Source organism: Camelina sativa, chromosome 9 (genome assembly GCF_030686135.1).
Source record: "Camelina sativa cultivar CO46 ecotype springtype chromosome 9, ASM3068613v1".
In the NCBI taxonomy this organism is placed as follows: Eukaryota; Viridiplantae; Streptophyta; class Magnoliopsida; order Brassicales; family Brassicaceae; genus Camelina; species Camelina sativa.
The window spans coordinates 29,483,146-29,505,545 of record NC_141888.1 but is presented as its reverse complement, the minus strand read 5'-3'; the positions used below and the strand labels follow the sequence as shown (position 1 = coordinate 29,505,545).

General features: G+C 36.8%; 1 protein-coding gene and 2 non-coding genes across 48 annotated transcripts; all 3 read left to right on the top strand.

Annotated features, from left to right (window-relative positions):
* Positions 1 to 344: 344 nt before the first annotated feature.
* On the top strand, positions 345 to 450 carry LOC147938963 (small nucleolar RNA R71). Its single transcript, XR_015567625.1, has one exon. It is a non-coding gene; the product is annotated as a small nucleolar RNA R71 (small nucleolar RNA).
* Positions 451 to 7,460: 7,010 nt separating this feature from the next.
* LOC104715608 (zinc finger BED domain-containing protein RICESLEEPER 2) lies at positions 7,461 to 12,764 on the top strand. 46 transcript variants are annotated; one of them, XM_087465033.1, is made up of 10 exons: positions 7,606 to 7,799; positions 7,956 to 8,004; positions 8,192 to 8,325; positions 8,447 to 8,623; positions 8,763 to 8,846; positions 9,427 to 9,523; positions 9,740 to 9,847; positions 9,991 to 11,862; positions 12,071 to 12,398; positions 12,494 to 12,764. In XM_087465033.1, exons 7-10 carry the CDS (start codon positions 9,845 to 9,847, stop codon positions 12,562 to 12,564), a joined length of 2,274 nt encoding a protein of 757 aa, XP_087321159.1. In that variant the 5' UTR covers positions 7,606 to 7,799; positions 7,956 to 8,004; positions 8,192 to 8,325; positions 8,447 to 8,623; positions 8,763 to 8,846; positions 9,427 to 9,523; positions 9,740 to 9,844; the 3' UTR covers positions 12,565 to 12,764. The 46 variants fall into 46 exon arrangements, with proteins under 46 accessions (XP_087321171.1, XP_087321159.1, XP_087321157.1 ...); XM_087465031.1 differs by having other exon boundaries at positions 8,763 to 8,889; XM_087465037.1 differs by having other exon boundaries at positions 7,661 to 7,799; positions 8,767 to 8,846.
* Positions 12,765 to 15,125: 2,361 nt separating this feature from the next.
* On the top strand, positions 15,126 to 15,232 carry LOC147938962 (small nucleolar RNA R71). Its single transcript, XR_015567605.1, has one exon. It is a non-coding gene; the product is annotated as a small nucleolar RNA R71 (small nucleolar RNA).
* The last annotated feature ends 7,168 nt before the right edge of the window (positions 15,233 to 22,400 follow it).

Sequence of the window (22,400 nt, the reverse complement as noted above, 5' to 3'; positions counted from 1 at the left end):
AATTCAGCTCCTCTGTCCCCTCAAAACCTGAATTTACTCCAACTTGCTGATACGCACCCGTCTGCCCGTCGCACATGTTGACAGCTTGCTGATCTCTCTTCAAAAGAAGGTCTACCTTGGCAGTGAGATTCTTAATAACATATGTATTCACGGAGCTAACAACACGCATAGAACGATCATACTCATGGCTATGATTGCTGTTACTCGCTGCAAGGTTTTCGATCAAGAGGTTTGCTTCAGCGGCAGTGTTAGAAGAAAAATCTCCTCTGCAGGCAGTATCGAGTGCCATATGGTATTTCTGGTCAATTCCTCCATAGAAGATATTCATAAGATTCTCTTGTGAAAAGCCATGATGAGGACAGTCCCTCATATACTCCTTGAATCTCTCCCACGCTTCACAAAAAACTCTATACCACCTTGTGAGAAGGTAGTGATCTTGCTCCTTAACATAGCTGATCGTGACTTAGTGTAGAAGTGGTTTAAAACGCTGCTCTACACTGCTCCCAAGTGGTAAGTGATCCTTGGTCCAAGAGATTTAGCCATCTCAAAGCCTTATCTCCTAAAGAGAATTGGAACAAAGTCAACATGAGGTAATCATATGGAACTCCATTAGACCTTGTCGTACTAGCCAATCTCTCAAAAGCTTCAATATGGTCTAGAGGGCTCTCTGAGGCTAATCCATTAAATACACGATTCTGAACCAAATTGATAAGACTATTCTTAATCTCGTAGTCTTGTCTAACAGGAGCAGGAGGTTGAATCGCAGATCGATTCACAAATAGCCTGTTGTGAGCATCTTCATCCCTCAAAGTAGTTCGTCTTGCTGGTGGATTCAGCTGAGCTGCATTATGCTCTTGTGGTGCAGGAGGAGGAGGCGGAATAATGACCTCTTGAGGGTTAGGCTGATGACCATCTGGATTCTGTCCATCCTCCATCTTGTCAGCTTTAGCTTTCGCTTTCCTGTTTTCTCGTTCGAGTAGGGCTAACTCTTCGTTTAAATTACGCAAATAAGTAGGCTTGTGGCTTCTTGTTTGCATGCACCTGAAACACAAGAGAAAAAACACAAGAACTAATTAGTAAATAAAAAATAAATATACCTTAGACTAAATTCAATTCTAAAATTTCAAAGGCAACGTTTGGTCCCTGGCAACGGTGCCAAATTGATCAGAGTTCAATTAAAACCCAAAGCACACTCAACCACGATCAAGTGGTGTCGTCGTAGTACTTTAGGGTCGAATACACAGAGACCAAGCAATGCACTTTGAAACTATTTAGACCGAGTATAGCTAAAGCAATAAGAAGATTGTTTTTCAAGTAACCAAACAAAACAGAAAATAAATAAGAACTTGTAAAATTAAGAGAAAGTATTGGGCGCAGGGAATCAACCAAGGGTTATGATCACGAAATTGGGTGATGGATTGGGATAGCTTTAGGCACCGTTCTTGAACTCAAATCTCAAATATAAAACCAACCTACTGTCGCAGCATTAGTTTTCTATGCAAGGAATTGAATGAACCCTAAACCGTCGTTTGAATCTAAACAATCCTAGCAAGCAATAAGTTCAAGTTTGATTTGTTCACAAGGTGCCTTAACTTCAACCTTTGTTGGCTAAGGATCACCTTGCTTACCTATGTTCTTTCAAGTAATTCAACAACACTTTTGATGCCTAGATGAATTAAACCTAAGATCTTAAGCTAGGTAGCTAATCTAGTTTAAGCAATAAGAACAACAATAGATGAAGAACACAATAGATCAATCCCAAATCTAACAACCTAAATCAGAGAATCATAAAACCCCTTTTTGAAACCGGAAACCCAACAGAGAAACTACTCAGACATGGAAATCAAAGCACAGCAAATCAAGGATGAAGAAATCATAATTAAATTGCAAGAGAAAATAATAGGGTTCAGAATTCTTCACCAAAAGGTTAGAAAGGATAAGAGATCTTCTCCCAAGCTTACAAGTGCTCAAAAACGGCGTAGAGTAGAAGTTGTTTTTCTAGAGGTCGAGCCTCGTGCTTAAATAATAAAATAAAACCCTAAAAAGTCGGTTTAAAATGAAAAAGGAAAAGTTGTGTTGGGGACGGGAATGGTCGATCTCGAGAGACGATCAGTCGATCCGGAATGTTTTTCTGCTCTCACTCCATATGCTGACTAGCTCGATCAGTCTTCAACCAATTTAGCTCCAGATGCATATTTTCACCCCCAAAACGCTCAGTTTCCTTCCAAAGTCACCTAGAACCTGTAAAGACTCACAAAGGACTAAAAGGACTCTAAAAGCACACTTGGACCTAGGAAAAGACTCAAAGCAAACCTAAAAACTATGGTTAAAACCCTATAAAATGTAGACACATCAAAGATTTCATGTAATAGAACAGAGCAGTGAATTAAGTGGGTTGTGCTTGATTTATGCATTTGAGAATATATTGCATTTACTTTCTTGTTCTAGTGGAATCAAAATCTAGATGTGGTCCTGGGAGTAGGAAAAACTGAACCTCGTTAACAAACTTCTTGTGTCGTTTACTTTTTTGCACTTTATTATTGCATCATTCGCATTAACAATTCATTGTGTGGGACTTCCTCTCTCTCTCTTTCTCATTATAGCCTTCTAAATTCTATTTTTTGTATTATACATTAACTGATTGACAGGTTTTCACCCAGGGTATCAATTCCCTATGCAGTTGTAGTACAAAGGGTTATCAATCCAAATGGTTGTTATGCTAGCAGATATGATGCAATCAGAAACAAGCAAGTCAAGCCAAGCAATAATAGGGGTTTTATCTATCAACCTAAGGTGAACAAAAATAAGAAAACAGAAAGAAAAAAAATAAAGAACAACTCGAAGTACCACACGATGCAGGTGATCGAGTACCTGATCGGGTGGGTGGTCGGGTTGATATAAAAACAGTAAACAATCAAGATGCGAAAGCTCCTAAGGATGGGGGTAATCGAATCCTAAGTGTTCTAGACCAGTACGGATGCCTTACATGCCTCAAGCAATTATTTCCTAGACAATGAACCTCTAAGACCTTGTCACCACACTTTCGCACTAGCAACAATCAACCTTGAACACTTCCCTACCGTCGGAGAAACATGATCAAGCAGGCATTAAGAACGATTCATTATTGTCAGTAGACTTAAACTCATCTGATTTTGTCACTCAGAGCTAATTAAACCTCTAGCATTGGCTAAATCAAGCATTTTATCTACTCCTTTCAGCATGTAGTATTGTAAACGCCCTAGATCTAATCTCAACCTTTTGGTCTGTTGACAGCATTAAGAACACCAACCTAGAAGGAAATCTATCAATCATCACAATCAACTAAAGCATCCTAACCGATCAAGAACACAAAATCATCTATCCCATCCCTAGAAACTTTGCTACATTAGTCGGATCTCATGGCAAAGAAAATAAACCCAGAAACAAATAAAAATTGCATAATCATAAAGATGAGAAAGAGATAAACGTTTTATTAAAAAGAAGCAATAGTAAAATGTAAACAGAATTTAAGTTGAAAGAAGAACAAAAACATGAAAAGAAATGCTAAGAAAAGAGTGGAAGCGGCTCTCGCCTCTTTAGCTCCCGAAAATAGGGTTAAGAGGGGGTATTTATAAGGAAACAGGTTGACCTAGCCACAACAGCGGCCACATCAGCAGGTATCCGACCATGCTACACGAGATGGAACTCGAGCTCCCCTTCGGGTGCATGATCGGATAGGTGATCGGGTGGTTCCATTCTTCGATCTGGATGTATATACGCTTACTAAAACAGGAATAACTCTTGAACCGCACATCTGATTGGCTTCAAATCACCACCTTTGGAAAGAGAACTCGATATACTATAACTTTGATGAAGAACTCTGAAGCTGAATCCCACCGTAAAATCTTCATTCGAGTCGATATTTGAAGGTCTTGTCATGAACTCGACCAGGTGCTATGTGGCAATTATCGGGTGGTATGGTCGGGTGCCTCCTTTTTCCTTCTTGATGCTTCTGTGTAAACCCTATAAATGTAACCAGTTCCTTCCTTGTGAAAGCTGCAACATGTTAACCCTTCTTTTTGCTCTTTTTAGGCTCTAAAGTACCTGTTTTCATCCAAAATATGCAAATGCAAAAATGCAACACCCTAAATGCTCTAAAAGTTGATTCTTGCAGTAAATGACCTAAAAATGCTAAGTTAGAGGTATGAACAATGCAAAATATGGACAAAAAAGGATGCTAAAAATATGTAAATTAGAGTGTTATCATACCCCCAAACTTAAATCTTGCTAGTCCTCTAGCAAGGAAGTAAGAAGGTACGGTTTGAAAGTGGGGACTCATAACCTTAAGATGCTAACCGAAGGGTTCAAGCTATAGTCCTTAAAGATAGTTTAATGGTGCTAAGATCAATCAACATACTTACAGATATTTTTCTATGCCTATTTCCATGCATCGATCTAGCTCAACCTCCAACTAAAGATAAGGAACATCTCTTTCACATTCAATTAAGTGTTTGGCGAATTCTTGCAAATGGAAGGTGAATCGAGCTCAATCGGTTTCAAGGGTAAGACTTTTTAGTAAATGTGGTTTCAAACAAATTATTTAGGTGGTTTTCTCTCAAAAAATGGAGTGCTAGACAGTCGTGAAAACTATCTTAGATTGAGAACAATTTGGGCAAACAAAGCTTAACTCTTGATGATCAACCCTTTTCTCATTCACTCTTTTTTTTTTTTATTTAAACCCCCTAGAATTAAACTACCTACATCCTTGATTTTAACTCCTTTTTTTACTCCCTAAGGTTTAGACTTTTAGACTTTGAATTTCTAGCTCTTTCTCTTTTCTCTCTCTTTTTTTTTTCTTTTTCTTTGCTAAACTCCTAATATAAATATATATATCCTTTTCTTTCTTTCTAGGAGACTATAGCAAGAATTTTTTTTTTTTTTTTTTTTACTTAGAGACTTAGAGCTAATTAATTCTAACCTTAGGGACTTTCTTCTCTTCTTTTTTTTTTTTTATTCCACAACCCAACCCCAAATAAACATTCTAACCACCTATCTTTCAAAACCGAATCTATTAGCTAGTTCAAATCTAACTTAGCTAAATCAAGATGCAGTTCTTTATCGTTCTCAATACTCTCAAGGTTTCACAACCTATAACACAATGAAAAAGGCCTCACTCAACAATTCACAACAAGGTTTGAAAGAAAGGTTTGGGTTCAAGGGTAGGACAATATAAATCGGGTTAAACGAAAAGATTGGTAAAAAGTGGAGTGCTAACTCGAGTTTTAGAGTTACCATGAGCAAGTATTCAAGTTCCATAAGCAAAACAATTAAAGTTCAAATTAAATCCAATAATATAGAGATGTTCTAATGTTCAAGCAAGTGGAGGAAGCATTCAATCGACACAAAGGGTCTAAGCAAAGATTTTTCATTTTTTCCAAAGATTGATCTAGCAACGATGAACTGTGACTAAGGGCTATAGCTTCAATCCTAAGGTTTGATTTTAAACAAGGTAGTTTTAATCATTGTCCCCTAAGATGCATATGCAACAATCCTATATGAAACAAACTAGACTCAATCATATTATGTAAATGCAACTACATGAACACTATTTTTTTTTTTCAAAATTTTTCAAATTTTTTGGGTTTTTTAATGCACATAGATGCAGACTCAAATGAATAAAACTAGCGTACAAAAATTTGAAATAATAAAAATAAGAAAATAAAACATAATGTTAAATACATTCTAGGACCCTCCCCCAAACTTAAATTACACAGTCCCTGTGTAAATAAAAGTTGGAAAAGAATCCAAGAATCACACAAAAAGAATTAAACTAAATGCAATGATATATTCAAGGTTGGATGAAATTGGTACCTCATGGGTTGGAGAAGAAGGACGTCACAACAGCTTCCATGCTTCCCAATGTACATTGAGGCTTGTTCTCAGCGCTAGTGGTTGCTGGATTTGGCTCATCAGTGAGCTCGTTGATGTGTGAGGACCTGTTGCTCGGACCAGCATCCGAGTCATGCATCGGGTAGGGCATCGGGTACCCCATCAGGTTTGGCATCGGATAGGCTCTAGCTCATTCAAATATCCCCTTAACACTTAATGTTTTTTTTTTATTCCTAGAATTCAAAGACACTAAAGAAAAGAAATCAAAACAACAAAAAACTTAAGCCATATTTAGAAGGATATCTTTGGGACTTCCTCCCAAGTGAGCTTGTTTAAAGTCACTAAGCTTGACTTTTCATCCTTCTCATGCTTTGGAAGATTTATAGAGAGGAGATGAAGTCCTCTCTATTCCCTGAGATTTCTTTTTTCACTACAAGAAAACAATCGATTTGCGAGGGAAATATATCTAGCTAATCCCTCGCAAAACGACTATAGCAAGGGATTTGCGAGAAAAGTTACTCCCTCACAAATCGCTTCTCGCAAATTGGTCAACATTGCAAATCCGTCGCAATATTTGCTAGGGAATTTAATCCCTCGCAAAATCGTTGTAACTTGCGAGGAATAAAAATGGTAGCAAATTTCTTGCAATATCGTTTCTAGTACATCCCTCGCAGAATTCGCTACAGATTTGCGAGGAAACATTTAAAATAAAAACTATAAAGAAAAAAGTTATTTTCTTAATAATTTAATATATTTAAACTTTTCATTATATATATATTATGTATATTTATAGATTTAGCGACAGCCTCACAGGTTTTTTTTAAATTATAGATATATTGATATTTATAAACCACCCAAACCGGGAATTGGTTAAGAGTTACAGAATCAAACTGTTTACAAAATGTCGGTTGAACCGGATACTAAAATCAACAAACCAAAAAACCCTAATCACACAGCCGCAAATTCCGTTTGCCGACGAGCCCACTCGCAACACACGCCTTTTGCTTCGCCACCGTCTCCTTTAGAACCGGCACTCCAGATTTCTTTTTCCATCTTCAATTATAGTGGTGGCTAGAAGAGGAGTTCGGATTTAGGGATCTTCGGGCAACAGATCTAGATCTTGCTCTGTCTTGTTTCGTGGTGGTGGTCAAATATCCTCCGTCTGCGGCAATCTGAGATCGGAGATGAACAACCGGAGGAGCGGATAGACATGGAGAAACCAGAAGCAAACGAAACGGCGTCGTAGGCTTAGCAACCTGCTGAGAGAACTGATGAGAAGTCAATTCCCAATCGTGAAACGAAAAAAACTAGGCTATGAAAGCTACTGAGAAAACAAAATACAATTCCAACAAAATATTAATTACAAGTCAATTACTAATATACAAAGTAATCTTAGGGATGGATGAGGAGAAGTCGAGAAGAGGTGAGGCAGAGGAGAAAGAAAATAAAAACGGGAAAACAATTATGTCCGTCAGATTTAATCTAATCGACGGTGCATGATGAGTTAAAAACCAATCCATGTCTCTCTGAACTAACCAATGGGAACTCAGTATCTTTTAGTTTATTAGTTTTGTAATTTTGAGATTAATTTTGAGATTATTTTGAGATGCCCGCGGGCATAGTCCAGTAAGAAGCATAGCGGAGCGGGCATGGGCCTAATCATTAAAGCCCAAATTTTAGCGGGCATAGCGGGCCAGACCCGTTTGGTCGGCGGATTGAAGCGGGTTTACCCGTTGCGGGTTGCGGGTTTGCGGATTACCCGATAGAACATTCTCCATCTTCTTCTTCTTCCGTTTTTCGTCTTCGTCTCCCAGACTCCCACAGTCCCACTTTCGATCACGTCTTCCATGTTCTTCTACTTTCTTTCGACCACATCTTCCATCTTCTTCTAAAACTAACAAGGCAATTAGAGATTTACATCTTCTAATCGAGTAAGTGGCACTTATCATGTCCTCTCAATTTCTAAAACTAACAAGACAATTAGAGATTTAAAACTGATTTTTAGGGTCAGATGATTTCAAATTGTACTAGCTAGAGTTATAGAAATTGTGAATTTAAGTCTCAGTGGTGTTTATTTCATCTGTCAGGTTCTTGAGATATTGAGTCATGGTAACAAGAGAGTGAAGCATCAGATTGGTATGACTAAGAACATACGCAGGCCTTAGTTTTATAGCGACTCTGGCTGTAATTTATCATGCTTTCAGCAGTAGAAAGATCAGTTTATAGCGCCTCTGGCTGTAATTTATCCAGTTACGGTTTATTTATCAACCTCAAAGATCAGTTTAGTGCTGCTTCTCAATATGTGTTTGGTTCTTATGTTCAGTCTCTGGCATTTGGTCAAATTCGTCTTCTTGGGATCACTTAGATAAGCAGAAGTCGAGAGGCTGAATGAGCAAGCTTGGAGAGAGCTTATGGAGATTCTCTTTGCTATTACTATCGTTCGACATGACTTTTCTAGTGGGTTTCTTCCTTTGGTTGTTACTCTTTTGTTGATCAAGGCTTTACATTGGCTTGCTCTTTTGTTGAATTCATTGAGACTTGTGATATTATGTATCTGATGAGTAGTTTTCTGTTATAGGTATATGATCCTGGCGACAACAACTGTTGCTATTTTTATGAAAGTATGTTTTTTATGTCACTGATATGATCATGGATGGTCAATGGGAGAAGAAACCAGTTTATACTTTTTTGGCGACTAGTACCGGTACGTGAATCTATGGCACAAGGATGCTCTCTATCTCGAAATTGTGCTACTGTAAGTCTACGTTATGTTTATCTGTAGCTTCAATGGAATAGGGCGATATGCTTCTCTGCTTTTCCACGTTGATGTAGCTTATTTCTGGGATTTTTCAATTAACTGCTTTTACCCTACTGATGCATCTCTCTTTGGGCAGGTAGGGGCCTGCAAATTTTGGTGACTAGTACCGGTACGTGAATCTATGGCACAAGGATGCTCTCTATCTTGAAATTGTGCTACTGTAAGTCTTCTCCTTCGTTACGGATGCATCTCTCTTTGGGCAGGTAGGGGCCTGCAATTTATTTGATATATTGTTTTGAAACAGAGCATACTAAATTTATTTGCAACAGAGCATACAAAGATAAGAACTATTACATGTCTACATATCTGCAACAGAGCATACAAAGATAATAACAGAGCATACAGTTATTTGCTGGTTTAGAGCCTGCAAGCAATTTTTTTGAGAAAATTCCCCTCTTATATATAACTAACTCTAAAACAAAGATAAGAACTATTACATGTCTGAACGTTCGGCCTAGTTTAGAGTTAGAGACGCAAAGCTTTACATTACGTCTAGTTTACTTACCTCTGAAAATACTAAATTTGTTTCTACTCTTTCTTGAATTAACCAGAAACACAATAAGCATGTAAATCTCTTGATCGTTTGATATGCCTATTAAAAACGACCAATGAAGAGTTATATTATTCTCATTATCGTTTGAGTTATATTGTGACAGGAATCTATAGTCCACTGAAAGTAGGCACAATTTCGGATTGCTCTTTGAAATTCTCATGTCATTGGTTTTTTTTATAATATTCAGAAGTGATGCTACATGCGAAGAAACTAATATGCGGGCATCTCTTTCATGTGCATTGTCTTCGATCATGGTTGGAGCGACAGCTTGTTTTAAACTTTAGGTAACTACGTCCAGCTTGTTTTAAAGTTTAAACCGAGCCCTGTGAATACATCTAGAAGCTTTTAAAGTTAATTAAAACATTTAGTAATTATTACTTTATTAGTAAATAACTAAATACCAATTAGGTACTAGAAGATTTAGTCGTTTTAAACCACTCGTTTAGCTATTGTATAAAAGCTGAAAACCCTAAAAGTCTTAGCATAATTCATTGCTTTAGTTGACAAGAAAAGATTGACCTAACATTAACGATTTCACGAGACATACGACAAGGCCAGTCCTCAAAGTCTTAGAGATATAAGAGAGCTCTGAATTGTGAATCGTAATGGTAAGCTATATATTGATTTAAACTCGTTCTTTTGTTTGTCTACTTATCAAAACCTCTATAGTACTCTATCCTTTACACTCTTGTGATCTGAGATTCAAGTCTTTTAGCTGTTTGATTGACCGTTGTTTTTTTTTTTTTTGAAGGACTCACATGACTCTTATGATGTGAGATCAATAGACTTAGAGTCTCAAAGAGTAATTGATGCTGCAAATGCTGAAGAAGAACAACGTATGTTTGATGGAGCAGAGCCATCTAATTGTCGTAAGAGAGCACCAATTGATATTGATGACGATGATGTTGAACAGGAGAAAGGAAAGACAACATCAACACAAACGAAGAAGAGAAAGCATAATAAGTTTGATGGAGATCAATCCTCTAAATCTGGTAAAAGAGCTGCAATTGATATTGATGATGATGATGATCTACATGACAATGTTGTAGGAGATAAAGGAAAAGGGAAAGCTACAGCAACAGAACCGACAAAGAGAAAGCAGTATGCAGATTGCTGGGAGCATTTTACAGTGGTTAAGAAGACTATTAATGGAAAACTTCAAGACAGAGCCGAATGCAATCACTGCAAGAGGGATTATGCCTACAACTCACACAAGAACGGTACACATTCTTACAATCGTCATATGGAAACTTGTAAGGTTCGGCTTAGTAAAGTTGATATTAGTAAGATGATGCTCAACTCTGAAGCAAAGTTACAAGCTAGGAAGATAGATCATATGGTTTTTCGCGAAATGGTAGCTAAGTGTATCATTCAGCATGATCTCCCATTTGCCTATGTTGAATATGAGAGAGTTAGATCAGTTTGGAAGTATTTGAACGCAGATGTGAAGTTTATTAGTCGGAACACAGCTGCAGCAGATGTTTACAAGTTCTATGAGAATGAGACAGAGAATTTAAAGAGAGAATTAGCTCACCTTCCAGGGAGGATTAGCTTCACTTCTGATTTGTGGACTGCAATCACTCATGAGGGCTACATGTGTCTAACAGCACATTATGTTGACAGGAACTGGAAATTAAACAGCAAGATTCTTGCTTTCTATGCTTTCCCGCCTCCACATTCAGGTATGAACATAGCAATGGAAATTCTAGAGAAGTGGAAGGATTGGGGAATTGAGAAAAAAGTTTTTTCCATCACGTTAGACAATGCTACTAAGAATGACACATCACAAGATATTCTGAAATCTCAGCTTATGTTGCGGAATGATTTGTTGTGTGGAGGAGAGTATTTTCATGTGCGATGTGCAGCACATATTCTCAACATCATTGTTCAGATTGGCCTGAAAGATATTGGTGATACATTGGAAAAGATCAGAGAGAGTATTAGATATGTACAAGCTTCTGGAAAACGTGAGGTATTGTTTGCAAAGTGTGTTGAAGCGGTTGGTCTACAGTTGAAAGCGGGCTTGATTATGGATGTGAAAACTAGATGGAACTCAACATACAAGATGCTTGATAGGGCTCTCAAGTATCGAGCTGCCTTTGGTAATCTCAAAGTCATTGATGGGAGAAACTACAAGTTTCACCCTACAGAAGCTGAATGGCACCGATTGAAGCAGATTTGTGAGTTTTTGGAACCTTTTGATGAAATCACTAATCTGATCTCAGGTTCAACATATCCAACTTCAAACTTGTATTTCATGCAAGTTTGGAAGATCAACAATTGGTTGATATCGAATTCACAGAATCAAGATGAAGTCATCAGAAGTATGATTGTTCCAATGAGAGAAAGGTTTGATAAGTATTGGGAAGAGGTTAGTGATGTCTTTGCAATGACTACAGTGTTTGATCCAAGGTTGAAGCTAACACTGGTCAATTATTGTTTTGAAAAGACCGACAAGGGTTCTGCTGAGATAAAGATTAAACATTTGCGTGGTAAGCTTGCTACTCTTTTTGAATCTTATGAGAATAAGTCCATTTTCACATCATCTTCTACAGAGACACGTGAAACTAATCATCAAACTGATGAGAATGAAGGAAAAAAAAGGAGTTTTGGCAACTATGATGTAAGTATTCAAATTCTCACTCTCTTAGGCTATGAAAGCTTTTACGTAGGCTAGGCTATGAAAACTAATTCTTAGTTACGTAAGTACTGTTTGGTTTGTTTTAATTATGTCTTAAGTTGTTTGAGAAATGTGCAGATTTTTTTAAAATGTTCATGTCTTGTTAATTTTTTTTTGTTTGAATACTGAGATTAGTTTTATATATTTGCAGGATTTTATTAACTTCCGCAAACAAACTGTTATTACTAGTGGAAAGTCTTCTTTGGAAATGTATCTAGATGATCCGCCGATAGACATGATAGAGTATGAGAGTTTGGATATTTTAAAATATTGGAAAGATAACTCTCAACGGTATGGAGAACTAGCGTCAATGGCTTGCGACCTCCTTAGTATACCAATCACAACAGTAGCATCTGAATCTTCTTTTAGTATTGGAGCTCGAGTTTTGAACAAGTACAGAAGCCGTCTTCTCCCAAAGAATGTTCAAGCACTAATATGCTGCCGCAATTGGTTAAAAGGTTTTGAAGCCTATGAAAATGGTAAGCAAACAATTTTCACAATTTGGTATTGATTGTGTAACTTTTAAGTGATATATATTTATTTTGACCTTCTTCTATTACTTTGCCATATGTAGAGGAGGATGAAGAATTTGATGAAGATGAGACATTACCTTCTTTCCAGTCAATTGTTGATGATGAAGCTTGATTTGGTTGAAGAGACATCTTCACCTTGAGATTTCTGTTTTCAGTTTTCCATTTCAGTTTAATACTTTGGTTTAATTTTTCAGTTTAAGTACTTCCTTGATTTCAATTCCAGTTTAAACATCAATCTCTATTTCTTCTTTATCTCTACGTAATTGAACTGGTTTACCAGAAAGTTATTTTATAATATTTTTCTTTTCATAAGCCATCTCTGCACTACATATTCTAAAGTTATTTTATAATCTCTACGTAATACGGTATTAACTATGGTTTCATTACAAGAGAAGCAAGAACAAAACAAAAAAATACAGAAAGTTACAGCTTCTTTTAAAAATCAAATTTAGTCTTTGTTTCAGTTACTCCTTTGCTACTGAGGTCACACGAAGATGGCTTCAATCTCTGAAACTTTCGACAACAGTTCTAACAGCGGCGATCCAAACAAGAAACGGAAGAACTCCACAAGAACCCACTCCACAAGAACCCACGTTAGTAGAGATGTCAAAGCCCGCGGGCATGCCCGTTAGTCCGCAAAACTAGGCGGAGCGGGCATGGGCAGAGATACGTCGCCCGCCGTCCGTGGCGGACCTGTCCGCGGCGGATCGCTGAAAATACGGGACCGTCACGGTCAGCCCGTTCGGGCGCGGGCATGCCCGTATGACACCCCTAAGTAGACAAAATATCTTAGACATATTTGTAAATTTATTAATTTGCATAGCTTTTGTGTCAAACATATCTTAAACATCTTTACAAAAAATGGTTATATTTTTTTATTTTACTAGCTTTAGAGAAAAGTTTTATTTTTTTTCTTCTACGTATTGGATTTTGTGTATATGTATATTGTTTTAAATATTGGTTTTATGTATATATAATAGTTAATTTTTGGTTCTACGATTTATAATTTAATTTCTCTGATTAGGAATTTTAAAGTTTAAACTTTAAATTTTATAGTTTATGATTTAAGGTTTTGAGGTAGGTTTTAAGGGTTTTTGGTATAGAGTTTGGGGTATAGGATTTGGGGTTTATGTTTGAGATGTGAAATTAGTATTATTAAACTAACAAAACATATGAAAATGTAAAAGTTGATTTTTTTTTTTTTTGAAAAATTTAGAAATTTATCTGATTAATCTTATGAACACTCAAATTTATTCATATTAGATTAAATTTTTCAATTACTTTTTTGAGGTTTATTTTCTCGATTTGCGATGACTCTCGCAATTCCTTCGCCTATCCCTTGCAAATTTGCTATGGATGTTGTCATCGCAAAACTGTCACAAATTTGTAATGGATTTGCGAGGAATGTTAATTTATCTCGTAAATCCCTCGCAAATTTGCTATGGACTTCCGAAGACCCACTCCCTCGCAATTTTGCGAGGAATTTGCTAGGAATTTTATGTTTGTAGCAGATGTCTCGCAATTCTATCGCAAATTTGCGAGGGATAATTTCCCTCGCAAATGTTCCTAGCAAATTGATTGTTTTCTTGTAGTGTTTCTTCTTTTTCCAGGATCAATAGTAAAAGTTTTATTCCTAATCGTTATATGCAGCCCTTTCTTTCCTTTCTTGGAGGAAGAACCACTGACTTTCCCTTGAAGTTTCTTGATTTTCCCACTGATCTTCTTCACTGTAGTTGTTAACTCCCTCACAGAATCCTTGAGAATGTTAGTAGTTTGAAGTGCTGACAACCCATCAGATACGGGATTTTGTGACTCTAGCTGTTGGGGAAGCTTGAAGATTGAATCTGAGCATTCTGGGAGAGCTGGAGTGTGATTCGAACATGAACCCAAACATGGGGTCGTGTTCCCGTTGGAGCTTCCTCGTATGCTGCGAAAATCTCTGCTTTTGGCCCATTTACACCTTCAAAGACTACATAATGATTTTCACATAAATCTTCCCCATCTTGAACTTCATTGTCCCCCATGATTGTAATGTTTTCTTCATAGGCAGGTAACTCGCTTAAGGTGATAGCATGGATAGTAGCCAACTCCCTTTGATGGAGTATTGATGTCCCTGGGAGTTGTCCTGAACAAGGAGAAGCAGCCAAGCTTTCAAGGTGATGAATTCTGGATGTCAAATCTTCAATATTGAGATTATGGGCATTATTGATGTAGTCCAGTTTGTTGTTCATCTCTGTAAACAGCCTAGCTGTTTCCATAGCTTCATTAGCTTGACCTTGTAGAACTTGCCGAAGCATATTCGTCAGTTCTTGATCTTGAGCAGGGGCCTGCGTGGGATGTTGTGGAGGATAGATTGGGACCATAAACTGCACATCTTCACAGACAACAAGTACTTGCTCCTGTTGGGTTAGATGGAGTTTATCTAGCTTCTCAAGCTTCTCATTTAAGGCATTTAGTTCCTTCCTGTGCCCTTCCTCAGAATCAACACCTCCCTTTAAGCTGAAATCATATTCCTCACTGTAATTTGCATCACATTGAGCAAGATTTTCTACTAATTCCCAACCTTCAGCTACATCTCTATTCATGAAACTTCCATTGGAGGCTGTGTCTAGAAGTATTCTGATACTGGGAATAACACCTCGATACAAAGTACTCAACAAAGATGCATCGTTGAATCCATGGTGTGGGCATTGTCTCTGGTAGCCTTTGAAGCGCTCCCATGCTTCACTGAAAGACTCGCCATTTTGTTGGAGAAATCCAGAAATTTCGTTCCTCAAACGTGCAGTCCTTGAACTAGAGAAGAACTTTGCAAGGAAGACCTTCTTACAATCAATCCAAGAGGTGATTTTTCCAGAAGGTAAAGTCTTCTCCCACCGATGGGCTTTATCTCCTAGAGAAAATGGAAACAATCTCAGCTTCAAGGCATCCTCACTAACTCCATTTATATTGGTGAGACTACAGAGCCTATCAAACTCATCAAGATGTGCAAGTGGGTCTTCAGTAGGCAGTCCATGAAATCTGTTGCTCTGAACCATTGAGATCAGACTACTCTTGATTGTGAAGGTTGTGTTGTGAACAGCAGGAGGCACTATCCCATACCTCTGAGTATAAGTAGTGAGAGCATCACTATCACCAATCTTCCTTCTCCTTTGAAGTTCAGTTTGATCTTGTGGGTTTTCCATTCCCACGTCTTCTTGTTCTACTCTGATACCGTCCTTTGATGTCTTGGTTCTCCTGGCAAACGGTTGGTGTATACAAGTACCCAAGCAACTATCTGAATGGTCACACGAGCAGGTGCTTGAGTAGATAGGTTCGGGTAGGGGTTCGGGTGGGGGATCGGGTAGGGGTTTGGGTGGGGGATCGAGTAGGGGATCGTGTAGGGGTTCAGGTGGGGGATCGGGTAGGGGGTCGCGTAGGTTCACCTGAGATTCAAACTAGACAAGCAAACAGTCAGTACCGAGAAAATAATAAAAAGAACTTGATCTAGCAAGTGCTAAAATCCTAAATGTAACAAGAAACAACCAAATGGCAATGGCGCCAAATTGATAGACAGGTTTTCACCCAGGTTATCAATTCCCTATGCAGTTGTAGTACAAAGGATTATCAATCCAAATGGTTGTTATGCTAGCAGATATGATGCAATCAGAAACAAGCAAGTCAAGCCAAGCAATAATAGGGGTTTTATCTATCAACCTAAGGTGACCAAAAATAAGAAAACAGAAAGAACAAAAATAAAGAACAACTCGAAGTACCACACGATGCAGGTGATCGAGTACCTGATCGGGTTGGTGGTCGGGTTGATATAAAACAGTAAACAATCAAGATGCGAAAGCTCCTAAGGATGGGGGTAATCGAATCCTAAGTGTTCTAGACCAGTACGGATACCTTACATGCCTCAAGCAATTATTTCCTAGACAATGAACCTCTAAGACCTTGTCACCACACTTTCACACTACCAACTATCAACCTTGAACACTTCCCTACCGTCGGAGAAACATGACCAAGCAGGCATTAAGAACGATTCATTATTGACAGTAGACTTAAACTCATCTGATTTTGTCACTCAGAGCTAAGTAAACCTCTAGCATTGGCTAAATCAAGCATTTTATCTACTCCTTTCGGCCTGTAGCATTGTAAACGCCCTAGATCTAATCTCAACCTTTCGGTCTGTTGACAGCATTAAGAACACCAACCTAGAAGGAAATCTATCAATCATCACAATCAACTAAAGCATCCTAACCGATCAAGAACACAAAATCATCTATCCCATCCCTAGAAACTTTGCTACACTACTCGGATCTCATGGCAAAGAACATAAACCCAGAAACAAATAAAAATTGCATAATCATAAAGATGAGAAAGAGATAAACGTTTTATTAAAAAGAAGCAATAGCAAAATGTAAACAGAATTTAAGTTGAAAGAAGAACAAAAACCTGAAAAGAAATCCTAAGAAAAGAGTGGAAGCGGCTCTCGCCTCTTTAGCTCCCGAAAATAGGGTTAAGAGGGGGTATTTATAAGGAAACAGGTTAACCTAGCCACAACAGCGGCCATGTCAGCAGGTATTCGACCATGCTACACGAGGTGGAACTCGAGCTCCCCTTCGGGTGCATGATCGGATAGGTGATCGAGTGTTTCTATTCTTCGATCTGGATGTATATACGCTTACTAAAACAGGAAAAACTCTTGAACCGCACATCCGATTGGCTTCAAATCACCACCTTTGGAAAGAAACTCGATATACTATAACTTTTATGAAGAACTCAGAAGCTGAATCCCACCGTAAAATCTTCATTCGAGTCGATATTTGAAGGTCTCGTCATGAACTCGACCAGGTGCTATGTGGCAATTATCGGGTGGTATGGTCGGGTGCCTCCTTTTTCCTTCTTGATGCTTCTGTGTAAACCCTATAAATGTAACCAGTTCCTTCCTTATGAAAGCTGCAACATGTTAACCCTTCTTTTTCCTCTTTTTAGGTTGTAAAGTACCTGTTTTCATCTAAAATATGCAAATGCAAAAATGCAACACCCTAAATGTTCTAAAAGTTGATTCTTGCAGTAAATGACCTAAAAATGCTAAGTTAGAAGTATGAACAATACAAAATATGGACAAAAAAAGATGCTAAAAACATGTAAATTAGAGTGTTATCATTAACCTTTCTTAATTCGAGCCATTAGGTTTTCATAGATTCCATAATTAATTCACAAAGTAGTTCTAAGGTTTTATCACAAATTGATTCTAAATTAGAGCATTTGACTTATTGAGCATTTGACTTCTCTATAAATTATTATAACATGTCAAATATGTGAAGCTTCTTGGGCCTTTGATAATGTAGTTAGCCCCAGTTCTTCGAGTAAACTGATTTGCTTGGAGAATTAAAAACATCTTAGTGGCTTTATAATATGATTCGCTGCTCAGGAGCGACGTGAAGTCTCATCCTAAGTACAAGACAAGATCTCGGTTTAAAGTGCGAGATAGGCTCCGGCCTTAGGTGCCATATGGGAACTCGATCGACGACTTTTTTGTAATTTCTATTGTGAATAGACGACTTTGTTGAAATGCTTGAGACGCGAGAAGACATTGAAGTTAACTCAATGTGTAGCTAGCTGACTAACGATTTAATTAACGACATCTTCAGATTTGTAGATTTTGACCATATTTACATAATTTATGTAGTAAATTCAAATTATATATTAGTTCATGTAGTTATAAACACATTTCAAAGTTTTGGGTATGAATACGATAAATCAACTAAATTATGGGGGAATTGGTCGTTTTCTATGAAAAAAATGACTTGTTAAATGAAATAATATCATTATGATTGTTGGAACTTATATATGCATATGTCAATGGGAGAGAGTTAGATGACCATTGATTAGTCATTATATAAAGTAGATTCATGCTGGTTTTTTTTCTAAAATTTAGTCATTATGAAAGCATAGGATCAAGTGGTGATGGTAGATATGGAGAAGGCAGTGATGGATTTAGCGGAGTGGATGTGTGGTTGGTTGTGGTGAATTTGGTGATGAACCTTTCAATTGTGAAAAAAATACAAGAAGCGGGATTTCTATTTTAATGAGATGTATTTAGTTACAAGTTAGAGAGTGGTGGAGCGTAGATGACAGAGGAAAAAAAACAGAGAAAGGAGAATGAAGAAGAAGAAGGAAAGTAAAGTGAGAGAAATTGTGAAAAAATTTGTAAAGGTTGTTAATGTAACTTACATCTAGGCATGACCAAAACTAAATCATACCCGTATTTTGGACTGCAACAGGACCTTATCTAAACAGTAACTAAATCGTAATTGCATAAAAACGGTTACAAACTGTAACCGTTAACCGTAAATGTATGGTTAAATTATATTAACCATAACCTTAACCATATCCACACTGTTAGTTAGCTATTAATTAAGCCGTACATTTTTAATCGTAACCATTTTTTAACCTAATCAAATATACTAATAATTAATTATTTAATATTAACTGTATCATTTTATCAAATAATTATAACCGTATTTAACTGTAACCGCTTTAACCGTAATCATATTTAACCGTAACCAATTAAATATTTATTAAATTATTTTAGTTAAAGTTTAACGATATTTCTAACCTAACTGGTGGTTAATCAACCGTAACTAAGATATTTGTAACCGTGGTCATGCCTACTTACATCACCTTCCCCATTAGTCTATTCTGGAATGTTAGTTTCTTAATTATATATATTAGAAATATATATAATTAGAAAATTATCTTTCCATCTACGGTGTCTACTACGCATTCATCTAAACAATGTTATCATTACTTTTATTTTGGCAAATAATGGAAGGCGAGTGTAGGAAGTAATGGTAACATTAGGGGAGCCAGTGGTGTTTAAGTAATGGTAATAATAGTCACTTATGATATTATTAAACAAAAGGAATTAGTAAATTTGGACGATTACCTCATTTTCTCTCTTTTGGCTCATGAACTATGTCTTCAACATCCTAGCTGTCACAACGAAGGTGAAGTTGGCTCTCACACGTGCATCTCACATGTGCCGGCTTATCGCCATTCAAATTATTGTGACGCCGAAGTAGAATATCTAGAGGTCTCTTGACTCTGACATTTAGGATTTAGATTAAATCACTGTCGTTTTCAACCGCACACCTCTTTAACTTCGCTTGGAGTCATTGTCTGCTTGACAATAGTTAAGTGCTTTGTTCTTTACAGAGCTATGTGCCAAGAAAAGTAATGTTTTTACTCACAAAATGAGGACATACTAATTGAGTTGAACTTGTGAGATCCTCACATGCCTTATCATAATCTGAGGGACAATTGCGTTGTGTTTTCCTCCTGCCTTTACTCTATATATTGTTATAAGTAGTATTTACAAATATATTTGTAACTGGGTATGAAAATTATTTCTGTAATTGAATATCGAGGGACATAACAACTAAAAATGATTTTAGTAAAGATTTACCGTTTGTACTCTATGACTCTCTCTCTCTCCTTCTAAGCAACCATGAGAAATGTCAAAGCAATTTCTACGGCAAAACATGAACCTCTATAAAAACGATTTTGTAAAGATACTGTTTGTACTCTATGACTCTATCTCTCTCCTTCTCCTTGCTTAAACCCAAAAAGGGATCTCGACGACATTGTTTTATTGAGACTGAAACTGTGTACGCCACCACATGAGGTAAACGATCAAGGGGAGAGTAATCGTGGTTGCAATGGAGAGGTGGTTGTTGAAAGCCATTTAGAGAAGATGAATTTATAACGAAAAACCTTGGAAAGAGTAAGAGGTCTGATCTTAATTATTAAGGAGAACTCAAATTATAGAAGCTTAATCGTTGTTGGCTTACGCTTAAATTTAGGTATGTGTTGTTTTCAAATGATTCTAGAGAAGCAGACATGGCAACTCCAGAGAAAATATTAAAAAGTTGATGTGGACACAAGAAGAAGCCTCAAATTGTCTCTTTTATTAGTAGTAATATCATAATTAGCAAGTCGTATAAAGGAGAGACGTTGGCATTTCCTCTCACAGAGAGACGAAACTGACCTTCAGATCTTTTGAATATATCCAGTTAAGGCTCTTCACTAGTCCTGGGCGTTCGGGTATTCGGTTCGGTTCCGGATATATCCATTCGGTTCCGGGTAGTTCGGATATAGAGGTTTAGGATCCATTCGGTTAATTTACTATTTCGGTTCGGGTTTGGTTCGGTTTCGGTTATTTTCGGTTCGGTTCCGGATATCCAAAACAGTGTAATATATTTTTAAAAAAATATTATTTAAATAAAACTTATTATAATTTAACAAATATATCTAAAAACTTCCAAATATTTGGTTTATTTAAAATATTTTGGTATTTTGGTCTAAATATATATGATATTGGTGTGGTTTTTTAGTTTAATTTTATTACGTTATATATTTTAACATGTATTAGAATGACAAAACTTCAACGTGGTGCAGTGGCCACTTTGCACGGTCAAGTTTGCAGGGGACTCAAGTTCGATTCTTGGCTAAAACATAATTTTTATATGAGTTCGGTTTGATTCGGATAACCGAATGGATATCGGTTCGGTTCGGTTAATAACCGATATCCATGGATAATTAAAACACTATCCAATCGGTTATTATCTACTAACCATACTCGAACCGGAACCGAAATTTCGGTTCCGGTTATTTGCCCAGGACTACTCTTCACCTTCGGGTGGATGTTAACTAAATTTATTTTTATGAGTTTATCAAAAATAGTTTAAAACACAATAATAAACTTTCACATCTCAAAATTATATAATTACATCTTCTTTGGCAAAGTTAGAGGTTATTGGTTCAAGTGACAGCGCTTGGGAGGGGACTATATAAAATGCTCTGGTCCCTAGCCCGAGATAATGTACGGGCCTTGGTCCAGAACCTCTTAGTAATTTAAAAGAAAAATATATATATATATATATATATATATATAATTACAAGTAGGGGTTGAAAGAGTGAACATAAATTAACACTGAGTCATATAACTATTTGCAGGTGAGAAAGTGAAGTTAAGGTCATTTCTATAATCCGTGTTTCAAGGACTATGTTATCTTCGAAATTATATTTACAGTGTCGAAAACTCCAAATTAGATTTGTTACACATGGTGAACAACTTATGTTTACCTCTAATTAGAAATGGTGAATAGTGAATACCTAAAGCTATTTAAACAAAAAAAAAAAAAAACACGTAAAAGACCCTCCAGGTATGCAGAGCATCCATGTTGTAGTGAATTTTTTAACCATCCATACTCTAAGTCATGTATATTTTCTCTTTTTATGCTACAAAACTCATGTGCTCTATTAATATATATATATATATATATATAATAACTAATGGTCCTTTGTTTGTTGTTTCATTTTTTATCTGTATCATTAATTAAGCTTCGCCGGGAGAAGTTTCCTAACTGAACCTATAATTAAAAGGTTGTTGACAATTGTGAACCTATTAGTTTTAAGTTGATTAAATTGTGTGTTGTTTCATTGTTTGGTGGGAATCGTCTTTATGTGTATGTGGGGTTTGGAAAACTCATGATCTACGTCGTATCTTCAAAACTCTACTATATTATGTTGTCCTTTACATTTGCAGTTCTCTACCAGTTACTGTTTTAATTGATAATTATTTGATTTTATGTATGAGCACCAGAACAACATAGACTTTAACACTCTTTAAATCACAGAGCATTTGATAAAGATGATTATCATGTAGTCAAAAAACAAAAAAAAAAACAAAAAATAGGACCAACTTAATCAACTTAAAATCTCAGTAGTCAAACATACCGGGCGTAGTGTTAATCAAAATTAATAAGTTCGGCTTAAATAAGGTCCAGAATGTTAATCTGATATATCCCCTTTTATGGCTTGTGGTTATTTAGTTTTGGGCTGGTAAATTTAATGGGCCCATGAACTGTCAGATAGCCCAACACAGATGATATGGTCATA